Genomic DNA, 16,417 nt, shown 5'->3' on the forward strand with positions numbered 1-16,417 from the left:
TCCACATGTGTTGTAGTACATGTTGTTAAAAAATGTTGTTTTTAACTTGTGTTCCTTGAAGGAGAGAACAGTGTAGGCACATATTTTATGGGATACAGCATTCATCAAGTCAGATGACCAGTGTCATCTGTATGTGAGCCCCCACCTGTACACATGTACATAACTTCTAAGGGTCATTACTCATTGCAGTTGTCTGTCTTCACCAAGTCCAGTTCCACAGCAGGGCCATTATTTGCTGTACCTTGTGCCTCTCTTTAAGTTAGGTAATCTAGTACAATGCATATTTTATTGGATATGGATTCAAGACTACAGCTGAGCCACAAGCACACTAGTGCATCGTAGACCTGATACAGGTAGGATGAATCGCCTAATGAGCTGTCACATACACATGGTGGAACTAAAGACAGGTTTGCAGTGATAACCAAGAGGGTGCAGCAAGATGCAAGTTTATATCCCTTTAAACAGAATCTATGATGTTACATTAGCCTTGATCGAAATTGCCCTATGTGAAAGTGAGGTAAAGGAAGACCTTTGTGACTATAAGCCTTTGAGAAAGTCTTTACTATGCTATTATATTTATGTATGCTTATGTTTTGGTAATTGATATTTATTCGAGTCATTATTAACATTTTTTTAAATAAAGAAAAAATAAGTTATATGAAGAAATAAATGTTGACAATCAAGAATTCAAACAGCACATCAAGAAAGTGCTGTTTAGATAGAGATCTACTTCTGGGGATAAAAATCCATGATCTCCAACAGCAAATAACGTGATCTTGGCAATCCAAGGGGAAATTCGAATCCAAGAATAAAACATGGAGGTTGCCCACCTCCTTTGTGGAAGTGAGAAGCAGTTCAGTTTTATCCATAAAAATCTTATCTTGAACAAAAACAATTATAGGGAGTTACAAACATATGTTTGTAATGACGAGTTTGTGTGCAAAACACAAAACCGATGTTTCTGTTTTTAAAATGAGCTAAAAAAAAAAAAAAAAAGCTGAAAAAAGCTTTATTTCCAATTTAACCAGCCAGCACACCCACTTAAGAAGAGCAGAACCACCTGGCCTTATTCTTTCAGACCCAACATCATAGGCTGAAATACCCACTTGCCAAATAGACTTTAATTGACAGAATGTCTTCAAAAAGCAATTAAAAAAGTCTGAATAATTCTGTCCTTTACACCACTGCTTGAATGAGTGCCCTTTATAAAATAAGTGTTATTTAGAAAGAAGAATTATGGCTACATAAGGAGCAAGTAGTTGATTGTTCACAACACACTTGAAAGCTATTAAAGAGGCTCCCTCCCGGTAAGCGTGAAGTCATCCACACTCCCCAATATAGAGTAAGAGATGAGAGCCAGGGCTTTGCTACCAGGTTTCATCCTCTGATAAACTGGCTATCTCCTACTGTGGCTGGTTAGCACTCTCAAAGGGCTCCGGGTCAAATAACCCCTCAATATACTCCATGTGGTCAGCCCACTTACCAGCAAGGACTTCATCTCAAAGCTCCTCAGTGTTGGACTCAAGACTTCTCAACATCTCGAGAAATATGACATGCATTTTCCAGAATTAAATACTGAAGCTGAGGACAAGTCTGATGCTCAGCTGGCTGATGCTCAGCTGGCTCTCCTATTGTGAACAATCCCCAGACTGGACATACCTTGTCCTGAATCTTGGTGTGCAAAGATAAGCAGCATTGGAAGACTTCTCCGGCTTCGGCTTTGTGATCTGACTCAAAAATGATTCAATTCAATTCAATTTTATTTTATTTATATAGCGCCAAATCACAACAGCAGTCACCTCAAGGCACTTTATATTGTACAGTAGATACAGAGAAAAACCCAACAATCATATATGACCCCCTATGAGCAAGCACTTTGGGACAGTGGGAAGGAAAAACTCCCTTTTAACAGGAAGAAACCTCCGGCAGAACCAGGCTCAGGGAGGGGCGGGGCCATCTGCTGCAACCAGTTGGGGTGAGAGAAGGAAAACAGGATAAAAGACATGCTGTGGAAGAGAGCCAGAGATTAATAACAGATATGATTCAATGCAGGAAGGTCTATTAACACATAGTGAGTGAGAAAGGTGACTGGAAAGGAAAAACTCAATGCATCATGGGAATCCCCCGGCAGCCTACGTCTATTGCAGCATAACTAAGGGAGGATTCAGGGCCACCTGGTCCAGCCCTAACTATATGCTTTACCAAAAAGGGAAGTTTTAAGCCTAATCTTAAAAGTAGAGATGATGATGGTGAACTTCAAAAAAAACTTTAAAAAAATTGTGCTCCGTGGGCAGCCAGACTGACTGCTTGTAGCTTGCTAGTCCAACCCTGTGGAGGAATAATAGAATAGCATAAAAACAAATTTAACTATGTTTTCCAGGAAGTGCTTCACATTTGTCATCACAAGTGATGTCCTTAAGGGTCTGAATAGAGGATGTTTTCAGATCGGTTTCAAGGGGCTGTGATATCCCATAGAGAGTGAATGTGGATTTACACTTAGTCGAACAAGTGTTTCTTGTTCCTAAAACAAAAAAAACAAAAAAACACTTAGATATTGACTTGCCGTCACATGGTTGTATTCTTCTCTAAATTGAAAAGAGATCTACATACATCTTGAAAATGATTTCCCAGCATTTTATGCCTTTATTAGGCAGTTGATGTTGTTAATAATACAAAAACAAATAAGTGGGAAGACAATGGCATTAGTCAAAGGTGTTTGGCTGGGAAGTTGAGGGAGCTCATGGTCAACACCTTTAACACTTAAGCCACTGAGGGCTTAATTTTAGTTTTTTTTGCTAAGATGCTTGGACAACTGCAGACGTGAAGCTTGTGTGCTGTTGGAAAAAATGAAAACCGCAGGAGGATTGAGAGATGCACAAAGGGAAAGGAAATTAACACCACAGAAAGCACTAAAACTACAGAAGAAACTACTAAAAGTGAACATTCAGCACATTTTCAGCACTTGATTCAAATTCTTTTAGTTTCCACAGTAGAACTCTGTGGTGAGATTTAGTAACAGGGTGTTTCTTAAAAGCAGCGGGGGGCTTAGTCAAGCTTCCCTGGATAAATAAAGGTTAAAAAATGGTTAACACAGTCTGTCTCCCACTGCCAGCCCAATCACTGGCAGACCTTTAGATGATGTGGGAGGGAGCGTAAGGGAGTACATGGTCTTCTCCTCTCCTCTTCTCTCCTCTCATTCTTTTTCCATTCTTCCACATTACCATGCCCTTGCAGCAACACTCCACTTCTAGCTTAGAGTGATTCCAGAAGACTTGTGTGAAACCGAGAGCTCTCCAATGGGAATCTCAAAGGTTTTTGTTAGAATAATTTTCCTCAAATATTTTTTCTTCTTCAGGCATTGAGAGATTTTTTTTGCCCATTTGACGCAGCAGCATTGCTTGAAATGTCTTGAACCTCTACCAAATTAATTCTGCTCTTGCTCAACTTTGAACCTTGCATGGCTCCAATTAAAAGCCTGCAGGTATATATCCGTCCTGAGGTGCAAACATATATGTTAGAATCTGAATTCAGTTAGACCACTATTCACGTGAGATATGCAGAGCCTTTTTCAAAGGAATATATTTTACCCATATATTGCCTATATCCTCAAGAACTGTTTGCATTAATTTTTTGTGTTATTTAGATCGTACCCGATTGTTCAGCCAGTCCTTAATGCACGTATACATGTGTATGACTGGCCTTGCCTTCGCCACAAGTGACCAGGTCGTGGAGAAACTGGAATCCACCCACACTATGAGCCCCATCAGCTGCAGCCTCACACTTCTCTGTCAGAAGACGATGTAACAGCCCCTTGCTTTTTATTAGGCCAGTTATATCTCCGAGTTCATAGGCTCTCATCCTCTGGCCCTCCTCAAACTGCTCTGCTCAAAGGAGCGCTGTCCCCCATTAGGTAGGCCCCAGGGCAAAAGCCTGCTACCCTCCTCCACATTTGCTCCCTCTCCATGCTGACTTTCAAAGAGAATTCCTGCTGTTATGCGTGTCCCAATTCATAGTTATTATATTCTTGTCTTCTAGCCTTACAGATACACAATACATTAATTTCACTTGAGCACCAGCTATCGTGGTCAACTTGCACAATCATGGTTACAGGAACATGCATGTGTGCTTCTTGAGTATATTTTATATATTAGGTTCTTTTTAAAAATTCTTTTTTCTAAAAAAAAAAATAATTTAACAAAAGTGCTTTTAATCTGTTTTCAACTTGATTTCAATTATGTTTCTGAAAGATCACAAAACAGGTTAAGATGGATAATTTAATTTAATTATCACATAAGAAAGGTCTGTTTTGTAGGTCCTCCAGATATGCAGGCTACTTAATAGTACACTGTAACCTTATTTTTTATTTGTTGCTTTGTTGTCTGTAGTTCCAACTTCAGTTTTTTTTTCTTCACCTCAAGACATATTACATGAAAAAAAAAAAAATAGAAACAGGCTTTAAAAGTACCTTTGGTGTTCCTGTGTGTTTTCGAATATTACAAAGTGCTGTAATGAGAAGGAAAACAACAAAAAAAGGAGATTTTTTTTGCCTCAGAGGGAGATAGCGACTCGTCTAGTTGCTGTACAAGCCTGTAGGTTCACTTTTCTCTTTGTGCGCCGGAGCACTCCTTGGGACTCAAGCGACAAGGGAATTGGGCATGCTGAGCTATGCTGAGCTATGCTGGTGGCGAGGTGCCAGCCTCCTTTGCCTGGGATATAAGTGAGAGAGAAGCAGGAGGCAGGACATGTTTCAATTAGGCAACAAACACCGCACACAGAGGATAGAAGAGGGGAAAAAATAGCTTGCCCACATCAGCTACCTTCTCCCTCCTGACCTTTCCCAAAAATACACTTCCCTGAACTGCTGTGCCCCACCTTTCTCTTTTTTTTCATTTAAAATCTAAAGAGTCATTTTTGTGGAAATCTTATGGGAAGGACAGTAGCGGGGGTCTTTGAGAGGTGATGCTAAGTGTGCCAGCTCGGCCTGCATGTTTCCATTAGATTGTCATGTTGGCTAATTAGAGAGCGGCAGCATGATTCACCTTGTTAATTAGGAGGACTTGCACACCATGTGCCTAGGGGCGGTGTGGGGAAGAAGAGCCCAGCCTCAGAGCCTCCTAGTCGCCTGCTGCCTATGAAGATTCCCCTTCTCATCTACCTTCCTTTCACTCCTTTTTTTTTGATTTGGAAATGAATAAATCATTGAGATCGTCCTCTCTCGGAGTGTGAATATCTGAGTTCTCATCTTTTCCTGGATGCAAATTAGGCGTGATCAATAGAAGGTGACGAGCGGCGAATCTAAATGTTAAAAAAAGAGAGCAAGACAGGGAGAGAGAAGATTGCTAGACGAAGCACAGCAGCATAGAACGAGACAAAGCAAGAGAACATTTAAAGTAGGAAATTTTCCCTTAGATAAGCAGTATTTTTAATGATCACTCCTCTTCCCCTGTCGCTCCGGTGTAACACTGTCAGAATCTGCTTAACACTGATTTCTGGCTCCTTCATTAAACACCGTTCCTTGGCAAAATGTGTCGTGCAAATGTTATTATTTATAGAAGTATTACTTACTCCAAAGTAAAGGCACCAAGTCTGTAAGACACATTCAATTTATTCATGTATTTCATGCAGTGTCCCTTTATACATTTTAATTCCTGCAAATAAGTTGCATATGAAGAAGAACCACAGGGCTGTGATAGTGACACTCACATAATGACCTTAGCTCCAGGGACAACTGAGGGCTCTAAATAATTGGTCCTTCGCCCTGGAAGGACTTCAGACATACTCATCTTCAGAGGAAATGGAACACACTGTACTAAGACTATTAGATCTTGCACATTTTGCTCCATAGGTAAAATACCACAATCACAATTTAAGTGCAAAGAATTTATGATGAAACTGAATTTCAAAACAGTTTATGTCCCTTTGTTATTACATTTTTAACTTGGGGTGATTTATTATCTATTATCTATCTGTCTATATTATCTATTGTCTTTCTATTCAGAAAGACTAGTATCTGAACTGTAGTGCAAATCCAAAGTTTTAAGTGCCGTTTATAATGTGTCAGAACATATTAGTAATGCACACTGAATATCGTATAGTTTAACTTTAAGTGTTATAAATATTATAAATCTTTAAATATAAATTCAATATAATAATAATAATACAAAATATTTTATGGCGTTCTACCATTTGCATTTCAGTTTGTCTAATGAAGCCAAACATGTCTCTATCCACACTTGCCTACATTAGCAGGTCGTGGCTCAACTCGTCTCTTTGTAGTGTATGAGTGCAGATGGAGAAGGGAAACCTGATTGGTTACTGCAAATGGCCCCTCTGCCTGCAGCAAACTAACTGCCAGGCACTTCACATGAAGAAAGGCCTCAAGATGCGGCTCACAGATGTTCACGTAATGTCGGCCATGTGGGTGTCAGGTGAATGAGTTGCATGGATTACAGACATACATAAAAAACATACATAAAATGTCAACACACACACACTCTTATGTTAGTGGGAAACTTAGACAAAGGAACTCGCAATGTTATGAATACCTGAATTTCAAAAGCAGTCTTTATTAAGAAACCAAACAAACAAAAATATCTATTATTCGAATTCATGCTGAAGAAAAGACATTGCCTTTGCATCAGATTAATTCATTCATATGAAATGAATATAATATAATCAAAAATATTTAATGTGCACATATCCTTTTTCTGTTTTGTATTAATTATTAATAATTAAATACTAAATAAACATCAGTCTCTTGAAAAGACAAAAATCTATAGATATCCTGTCTGCTCTGCAGACCTACACTGCTATACACAGTTACATATAGGCATGCAATAGTTTCCCAGTGATAATGTCTGCATTGATTTAGCAGAGATTTTGTTATCTTTCATGCAAATATTACAAAATACCAAACCATTCTTATGAACAATCAAAAGTTATTACTTTTTCTTTTACCTTATATTAATTTTATTATTACTACATTAATAAATAATACAAAATAGTGTCATCTACACAAGGTCACATGACAGTCTAACAGAATGTTACAAATTTCAGAAATTCATCTAACATTGTCGTGTAAGACTGACATTGCGATCCCTGGAACCATACTGCTAGTGAAGCTAAAAACTAAAACCTTATTGTGTTTACTTATGGTTCCATTAAAAAAAGAATAAATATAGTTTTTTATAAATACATTTTGCATGCATTTGATTATGTCCTGGTCCTGTGGATGTATATACTTGAAGCTGTATAATATATCCACAAGTGTATTAGAGGCAGACCATAGACTGTTTCTGTAAATCAGTGTGCAGACTTTTTATCTTTTTACAATTAGTGAGTTGACACACTGCCAGTTAAAGCCTTCCTGCCTTTCTCTTAAACTGCTGGCATTGACTACTGTTATCATTAATTTAACACTTTTTATGCAGTCAGCACCAGATGACTTATTTTTAATGCTGGCAATTTGGCTGTATTTTAAGAAAAAAGTGATACACTTTAAATTTATTGAGACTGGGTAGTTTAAAAGAGCAAAAGACAATATGCTGTGGTTGTAGTATTTTGGTAAACTTTTGTCCCTCAAACTTTTTTACACTATTAGAAGATTAAGAATGAATGTAGAAACTACAAAACAGCACAGTTTGTACCCATCTCTGTTTAAAAAATGTTTGCACCAGGGGCCTTGGGTCCAAGAAAGACATTCACCAAATACAACATATGCTTTGTCTATATAGTCAAAAGCTGCCTGCTTTGTTGTATTGGATCAAAGCTTTTGAGGGGTGTTTGCAGGGGGTGTTAGGACAGACACTAACTGAAAACCCAAAAACCCATGATCCTTATACACTATATTGTGGGCTTTGCAGGGCGAACAGCCCTTTAGCTTCCTTCACAGCCCCGTAGCTGCTTGTGACGTCAAGCAGAGCATGTTCTGCTCTAGCAAGGACATCTGTCTGTAAGCGTCTGGAGGGCCGCAAGCAGTCCCCCAGGCCAGGAGCAGGGGGAGTGGAGAGAAAAGACTTTGTTAAAAACAGCAGAGATGGAAAACGGCAGGTTGGCCATCATGGCTCCTACAGCTTATCCTCCTCTTCACTCCAAGCGTGTCAGACCGCTCTAAGGTTCTTTCTGTATTTTAGACATTTTTGCATCATAAGGGGGCATACTGCTCTTTCTTCTGTGATAAGAAAAACCCATGTTATTTCTTACTTACGTCTTGACAGATACTTTAACGAATCTATTAAGGGCGCAGAGCTCGAGTTAACTTGTAAATAATTCATGATGTTGGGAAGCAGGTGACTGAAAAGAAGAAAAAATAGTACAGTTGATCACAGATCAAATCAAGAGGATTTTCCTATTTTTTGCTATTAAAACTATGAGTAATAAAATACGTGAACTTCATAAATTTTAAACATGCTTATACAACAGGTTTCTTCTTATCCCGGGAACTTAATCTGCAGTACAATATTATAATAAATCATTTTTAAAAAGCTATTTAAATCCAGTAGTCATAATTTACATTTACAAAAGCAAAGGAACAGTTTAATTAGAACAATTGTAATATTCTCATTAACTGTTTTACCTTACTGACTTTATAATTGCCACCTGCACGTATATAAACTTAAATCTCATAGCAAAGCTGTAGATTGATTCTCTGGGTTATCTCAGAAATGTTCTACATCTCCTGACCTTTGCTAATAATTTGACTTTACAAGTCCCATTTCCTTGCCTACAAAGGGCATACCGGCAGACTGGAAGCACTGGTATTTAAGCGACTTCAGAACAGCAGATATTTATGTGGTACCATTGATCGGACTTGGCAAATGTATGCATCTTGTCAGCTGGTTATTTTTCCAGTCCGGGAAGAATTCCAATGGTGACCTTTGCAGTTTTTGGCAATGATTGTACCTATCGCTTAACAGTGCTAACAGCGTACTCCAGAAGGTTCAGAGCGATTATTGCACTTAGAAGTCACAGTTCTGCTTTTTTTGTATTTCTACAAGATTAAAGAATGTGAAAAAGATGTCCTCAGCAGCATTGTCACTCTGTAAAATCTTTTTCAGGAACATCATTAGGAAAGATGAATAGCTCTGTTTGTAAAAACATACTAGAAGAGACTGACGGTGTATTTAACAGTATGGTGTCAGAACCTTATTACTAGATCTTGGAAAAGGTAAATATTTTTGCTGCTACCATTTCAAGTCAAGTGGCTTTACTGTCATTCCAAACGTGCAGTGGTACAGTACACAGTGAAACGGGACAACGTTCCTTCAACACCATGGTGCTACATATAACATATAACAGACAGTCAAGAAAGGTTTACAAAAGGGGAGTTCATAGCATTTGTACACCTCTTTGTGACCATATGAGCATACATATGTAAACATTTAAGGGTAGCCAGAGAAAGTTGTAAGGCAAAGCAAGTCTGTCCCAGCCCTGCTCAACTCTGGCTTGTATCCACTGGCAGTCAACAAAGGAAGGTAGACTCTGCATAATGGCACCAGATTGAAATCAGAAATAAGTCTCCCACTGTCACGGCGGCCACTTTACTGACGGGAAACGCAGACTGGAGGGTTGCAGATGGTAAAATGAAGTCTACATTCATCATACAGTCATAAATCTGAAAATGCAGGCAGTTGCTGTGGGCGCTGGGAGCCCATGCCTGGTGCCAACTGCCAGCCAGAGTTGCCGGCATCCTGGTGCCATCAGTGAGATAGCGGACCTCACTCACTCTCTTTCTGTCTCTCTCACTCTCACTCTCACTCCCTATGCTCTGTCACAGCTCACTTTTCAGTGGGATTCTTTAAGGTCAGGCCTGAAGAGGTTTGTCTGTTGTTTGTGGCAAAGCCTAATAAGGATAACAGTGATAATATTAATGCAATCTTTTCCATGTAGACAGGGGCAAAAATCATATCCACTCTGTTTCCCATATCCAGCCACAATCCGTAGTGTGTGACTCTATTCTAATGCCCGTATACATTTGCATGACTTTAAGACTGACTCAACATTTGTCCAGATTGTTACTATTAGTCAAAATCTTTATTTTGACCACTATCCAATGTAAAAGGAATAAGTAAATGTAGTTTATTCATTGAGCTGGTTGGTACTGCTGCTATTATTCCCCCTACTTTGTGTTGTCAGCGTGTTTGAATCTTTCAACATTCCGCCGTGCTAAATGTGAAGTGGCAACACCCTAAAGGGCATGCCTTGCCAGCGGGGTTTTAGGAAAAAATCAGAAGCAACTGCATGCACATTTAAGATCAGACTTTGTACACCAAAGCAACCTTTTACAGAGCGCCATCTGAAAGTAACATGAAATTTTCCCCTGATCAGACAACATACATGCCTCACGCAAACACCAGTGCCCAGTGAACACATGCTGAGAGATAACATAAAAGAACATGAAAGACATCAAGGCGCACATTGATTGTCCCTGTACGCTTCAACCCAGGCCTCTCTCCCCCAGCGGGCAGACACGCAGGCAAGCTGGTGGGTAGGCATTCCCTGTGCTGTGGCCAAGATTGATAGGCGTGTGTGTGTGTGTGTGTGTGTGTGTGTTGTGTGTCTGTACACTTTGTTTGCATGTTGAAGGGAGTGCTGACACCCTCTGTACCGTGGCCCCAGGCCCTCACACCTCCACCCAATATAAAGGGCAGCTCCCAGCAATGCTGGATTCCCCCTCAACCCTGAGGGTAGGCATGACATTACCTTGGGCAGTGCCTCCCCGCAACCCCCACACTTCCTTAGAACCATGTGACTACACACACATAGTCTTTGAGAGGAGCTCGGTTAATGGCTGAAAACAGTCTACCATTTTGTTTTGCTCAGGAAATTCTACTTATACAATACATGGACGGGCAGTAGAAGTTCAAGAGATCTTTTTTTCTTTGCAATCTCCCTTAATTCTTATTCTTATATTTGATCTTAATCTTATGTGCGTGACAGTTGTTGTTGGTTTTTTTTGAGCCTCTGATTGCAAATTGCAGTTTGGGGGTTACTGTTACTGGCTAGAGGTAACTGCTATGGTGGCCCTTTATTTGGTTTTGGGTTCATGACAGGGAGATGGTGATATTTTGAAGGTTTGCACCATCAGTATTCACAAGTCAAAAGTTTCATTTCAGAGTTCGAGATCGTGATTCAACATTTTATTTTCAATGAACAAGCCCAGTTAAATTAGGAATATGTCAACATTGAGAGTGACATTTAAAACAATACAGTGATATTGATGAGAGATCTGTTATTCTATACTTCTTATGATATTCAAGATAAAGAATCTTGAATCTTGAATATCATAAGAAGTATAAAATAACAGATCTCTCAGCATTATGAAAGAACAAAAAGTACAACAACAGCAAGTACATTTGGGAGGAGCATTAAGCTAATGTGCCTGCATGCACCGCCATGGTGCAAATTTATCATGTGCATAAGACTTAGAAGAACTGAACAACATGTGAAAATGTGAAAATATTAGATTGTGAATCTTATGTTCATAGTAAGGTCTGATTGTTTCTTGTTATGTTCTCACTAGATGCAACAACAGGAACTGGCCCAGATGAGGCAGCGGGATGCCAACCTTACAGCACTAGCCGCCATTGGACCCCGAAAAAAACGTAAAGTGGATTCACCAGGGGCCACACCATCAGGGACCGAGGTGAGAACTATATTGTCTCTATTGTTTTTTTTGTCATCACCAGTTTGTAATGCTGACTTGCTATCGATCGTTGGGAAATTAACAGTAGAGAATTTTGGATTTAATCTAATTTAATCAATCATGTTCTACTATTTCTAGTTAGTGGACATGCCTAGGCAATGACATTGTTATCTTATTTGACAGAAATCTGTGCACTTTCTTGTTATTTATGAGGAACTGATAAGCTAAAAATAAAACAAACAGCACAATTCATTGTGATAAAAATATTTTTTTAACTATTAAATTATAACTAACTAACTAGTTTGAATTCAAATTCATTTTTGCCAAATTCATATCATATCAAAAGGCCAAAAAAATCATTTTTGCCTTTTGATATGATAACAATAAGCATTACAGCGTATTAGATTTTTACCTAAAGACATTGTTTTTCCCCAAAATATTGCTTTTTTGTTTAAATTTCTTGTGTAGGCAGTATTCAGTGGTAATTTTACATAGTCGTGTCATCCCCAACTGCGGTAAGTACTCAATAGTAAAAATGAGTCACTGAATATCTTATCTGCAAGACAGTGAATAAGAATAACAATGGATAACTGCAGGTAATGTTGTGGTTTCTGATACTGGCTGGTGGTCAGATTGCTGGAACACATCTAAGGTGTTCTATTTTTTGAGAAGTTTTTAATGCCGTCTATTCTCCTGAATCTAATTACCATGTTTTTGTTAAATCATACTTTTCACATTTCACAGAATGTTCAAGGTTTTTTTTGGTAGCCATGAACTTGGCACTCGGTAATGAAAAAAAAAATTAATTATTGCAAATTTTAAGCCTCTGATGAACTGTATTGGATGCAGCTGCTATAGAGGGCACCCAAATGCAACACGTGAGGCCAGGTTATGAAAAAAAAATGTGACTCTCAATTCTCTTGTTCAACTTCACCCCTAAGTGCTTTCTTGAATGCAATTTGGCTACAGTGAAAACCATCTGAGTGCAATGAGCTTTCGGTCATTGCGATGGTCATATCTGCTAATACAAATTATGACTCCACAGTCGTACTGAAAGAAGTTTGACATGATCTAGCGTTATCCTGCTGGAAGCAGCCATTAAAGGCGGGTATTCTGTGGTGATAAGGGATGGACATGGTCAGCAACATTATTTAGGTAAACTGTGGCATTTGTTGTTCAGTTGGTGGTAAGGGGCCCATTGTGTTCAATGAAAATATCCACAACATCATTATACCACCAAACTGAACTGTTGATACAAGACAGGATGGATCCATGCTTTCATCTTGCTTAAGCCAAATTTTGATAATGTCATCCAAATGTAACAGCAAAAATCAAGACTCATAAAGGAATGTTTTTCCAACCTTCTGTTTAGGGGTGGACGATATTTTGAATATACTCGATGTATTGCGAGCTTTTCAATGTATGTTTGTTGAAATAGCTTTATGGTAATCATCGAGTATAAATTGCCATGGCAATATTAAGCTGTCTGCATGTAATTTACTGTGAGTTCTTTTTTCTCCCACATGCTGCAAATGCATCATTAATCCAACCGGAAAATTGTCTACCTGGCAGACTGCGCTGAGCATGCGTGTTTATATACTACCAGATAGGGAAAATATGGCGACAGCGTAAGTTTCAAACAAGCGAGGGAATGAGACTCGCTGTTGTTTGGATTTCACAAGGAGGGTGTTGAACAAAATGCGGTAACTTGCAAAACATGGCGTGAAACGATTGCCGCAAAAGTTAGCAGTACCACGAATTTATTCCACCAGCTGAAAAGTCATCCACTGCAAAATGAAGACTGTTTTAAACTCTGCATGTCAACGTCTCCTCACACACCAAAGGAAACGTTAAATAAACCAGCTGTGATAGCTGTGACTGTTCTTGGTCAGTCGTTTTTAGACTTTTATTATCGTTTTTATTTTATTATTTTAATATGTTATAAGCACAAAGAGCACTTTTTAAATTTCAGTTGTTTTATTTTCTCTCATTAATTCTTGCTTGATGTACTTTTTTGTTGCTATGATCGTTTGTTTGTTAAAGGTCTAGTGTTGACCACAGAAAGAGACTTACTGTGACAGTATTGACATTTGTGAAAAACCTCTGTGTGCAACTGATGGTTAAAGACTCAATCATTCATTCAGTCATGTATTCAATCGATTTTTTGTATTCCATGTAGAAAAAAAGTATTCAGTGATTTGAATGAGTATACCAGTGCAATTTTAGGCACTATATGGTTGAAAATAACATTTGTTTTTGGAGGTTATTTTAACATATCGTGATATATATCATGTATCGCGATATTACCAAAAAGTGTCGCGATATTAGATTTTCTTCAGATGGCCCTGTTTCTGTTGTATAATTCAAATGAGCCCATGCAATATATAGATCTCTTTTTTGGACCATTCTTTGTATAACAATAAAGATGGCCGTTTGGAAAAACCCTAGTAAATCAGTAGTTTCTGAAATACATAGACCAGCACAGATGGCACTAACAGCCATGGCATTTTTAAAGTCACTTAAATCACCTTTCTAGCCCCATTGGTTTGAACTTAAGCAGTTTTTCTTGGCCATGTTTAAATGTCTATATGGATCGAGTAGCTGCCTTGTGGCTGGTTGATTAGATATTTACATCAACGAGCACTTCAGGCGGTGGATGTGAACATCTTGTCCTTCGACACATCTGATCCTCTGTCACTGCTGATACAATAAAGTGGCCTCTTTTCTGTAGTTGTCTTATCCTCTTATCCTTTGTTTTCATTAAACCACCTACTTTACTTATTAATATTTTATTGGCGAACACATTATTTAAGTTCTTGGTTTCTTAAAATTATGTATTTAAAGTGTCAAAAGGAATAAGAAGACACAACAATGAAACTGAAAATAAAAAATGGAGGTAAATGAAGTCTAGCAAAGTGCCAAACACCATGTAAACAAAAAGTCAGAAATCAAGATATGAAATGTGAATGTGAAGCAGGCAGTGTTGGGGAGTAACGGAATACATGTACCGCCGTTACGTATTTAAAATACAAAATATGAGTAACTGTATTCTGTTACAGTTACTGTTTAAAAAGGTGGTGTTCAGAATACAGTTACTTTGTTGAAATCAAAGGATTACACAGCAGTCTTTTCCTGTTTCATGTTAGCGTATCCCCTCTCTATGTTTGGTAATTCCATGCCGGTGGAAACCCAAACAAAACACACATTAGAGGCTCTAATGCCTGTGTCTCAATCTTGCGACCCATGTCACCTCTACTTGCGGCCCGCATAATGAAATGTACACTGTGTTCGTGTTTTTCTCCGAAACAATAAGTTCCGTTGGAGCAGCCTTTCAACGCCTCTCTCTGTCTCTCGCTAGCAAAGTTGACCCAGACAACAAAGTAAAGCTATTTTTCGGCTACGAGCCCGACACGGAACCCAACATATTAGCCAGAGATCCCTTTACTACGGTTCGGAGCCGCAGACCTGTTTTATATACACGCAGAATAGTTTTCTATACGAGATCGCTGCAAAGTGCAGCCTTACCTAATGTCCACCCTACTGTTACTCATTTTATATTAAGGTTTAAAAATCTAGTTGGTTTTGGTATGGTGAGTAGCCTTCCGTAATAGTAAAAAACCACACAGCAATAGTATATTCATGTAGTTGTAAAAGCATGATAATATATTAAGTAATCCAAAGTATTCAGAATATGTTACTCTCATTGAATAACTTAACAGAATACCTTACAAAATACATTTTGGGGCATGTGTTCTGTAATCTGTAGTGGAATACATTTTAAAAGTAACGTTACCAACACTAGAAGCAGGCATAGTTTTAGAACTACTGACACAACAGGCATTGAGATCAGCAGTGACAAGCCACATTGACCGTGTGACATTCACATGGGGTTTATATGGGTTCCAAAAGGGTTATTGTCATTCTGCACTAAAATTATTCATTTTATTTCATATTTATATCAATTAATACATATTATGAACATTTTGAGCCAGGTAGTTCATTTTTTTAGCAGAGGAACTTTTTTTTTTTTTCTCCGAACAGTCAGTTCTTTTAGTCACTATGTTAGATGCAGAGGAAATTAGCAGTTTTAGTCTGAGTGACTCTGACGAGGGCCAGATTTTCAGTACCAGATGAATGAAACAGAGCATTTCAAAAACAATCGGGCCTGTGGCGTGCATCAAATGATCAGCGATGATTACCTACAAAGAAATGTCCAAGGCGTGAGTAAATAAAGAGGATAAAATCTTAATCTTTAGAGTGATGAGGCAGTACTTTTCTTGAAATACCAGGAAGCAGGTTTGTCTTGCAGACTAGTTTTGTTGGTCTTATTTATGCCTGTCTTTATCTGTGAGATCAGTTGTGTTCTTCTACTGTTAGGAATGATTTAAGTTTAGAGATACATCTAGACTCAACCTGTTTCACTCAAAGTTAGGAAGCATGACATGATGGATGTAAGGAAATATCTGCACTGTACAGAGAGCACGGCGACACACTTCCATGTGACTTGCCTGTTGTGGTTTTAATTATCCTGAACTCTGGTATTACAAAGAAAACTCTCCCGTTGCAGGTTCAAAAAGCAACAACCTTAGTATCACATTTCTGTAGCACAGGGTTATACATGAAGTCATGCCTAGTTGCTGTACCAAATCATATTTTTCCTTTAGGCAGCTGGGGAAACATTTAAATTCCACATATTCATCTGTAAATATGATGAATCTAAAATAAGCCTGAATTTTGAATGTCAATTGGTCATTTTAATAACCTGCTTATCGA

At 38.4% G+C, this 16,417-nt stretch overlaps 1 protein-coding gene across 2 annotated transcripts in view; it reads left to right on the top strand.

Moving 5' to 3' along the window:
• LOC109202667 (transcription initiation factor TFIID subunit 4) overlaps window positions 1-16,417 on the top strand; it is a 90,802-nt gene that overhangs the window by 52,487 nt on the left and 21,898 nt on the right. For both annotated transcript variants that reach the window (XM_019360565.2, XM_019360568.2), the window contains one exon: window positions 11,522-11,644. In XM_019360565.2, coding sequence (XP_019216110.1) covers window positions 11,522-11,644 — 123 coding nt within the window. The remainder of the gene's footprint in view (window positions 1-11,521; window positions 11,645-16,417) is intronic.

The sequence above is a fragment of the Oreochromis niloticus genome, linkage group LG1 (genome assembly GCF_001858045.2).
Source record: "Oreochromis niloticus isolate F11D_XX linkage group LG1, O_niloticus_UMD_NMBU, whole genome shotgun sequence".
NCBI lineage: Eukaryota > Metazoa > Chordata > Actinopteri > Cichliformes > Cichlidae > Oreochromis > Oreochromis niloticus.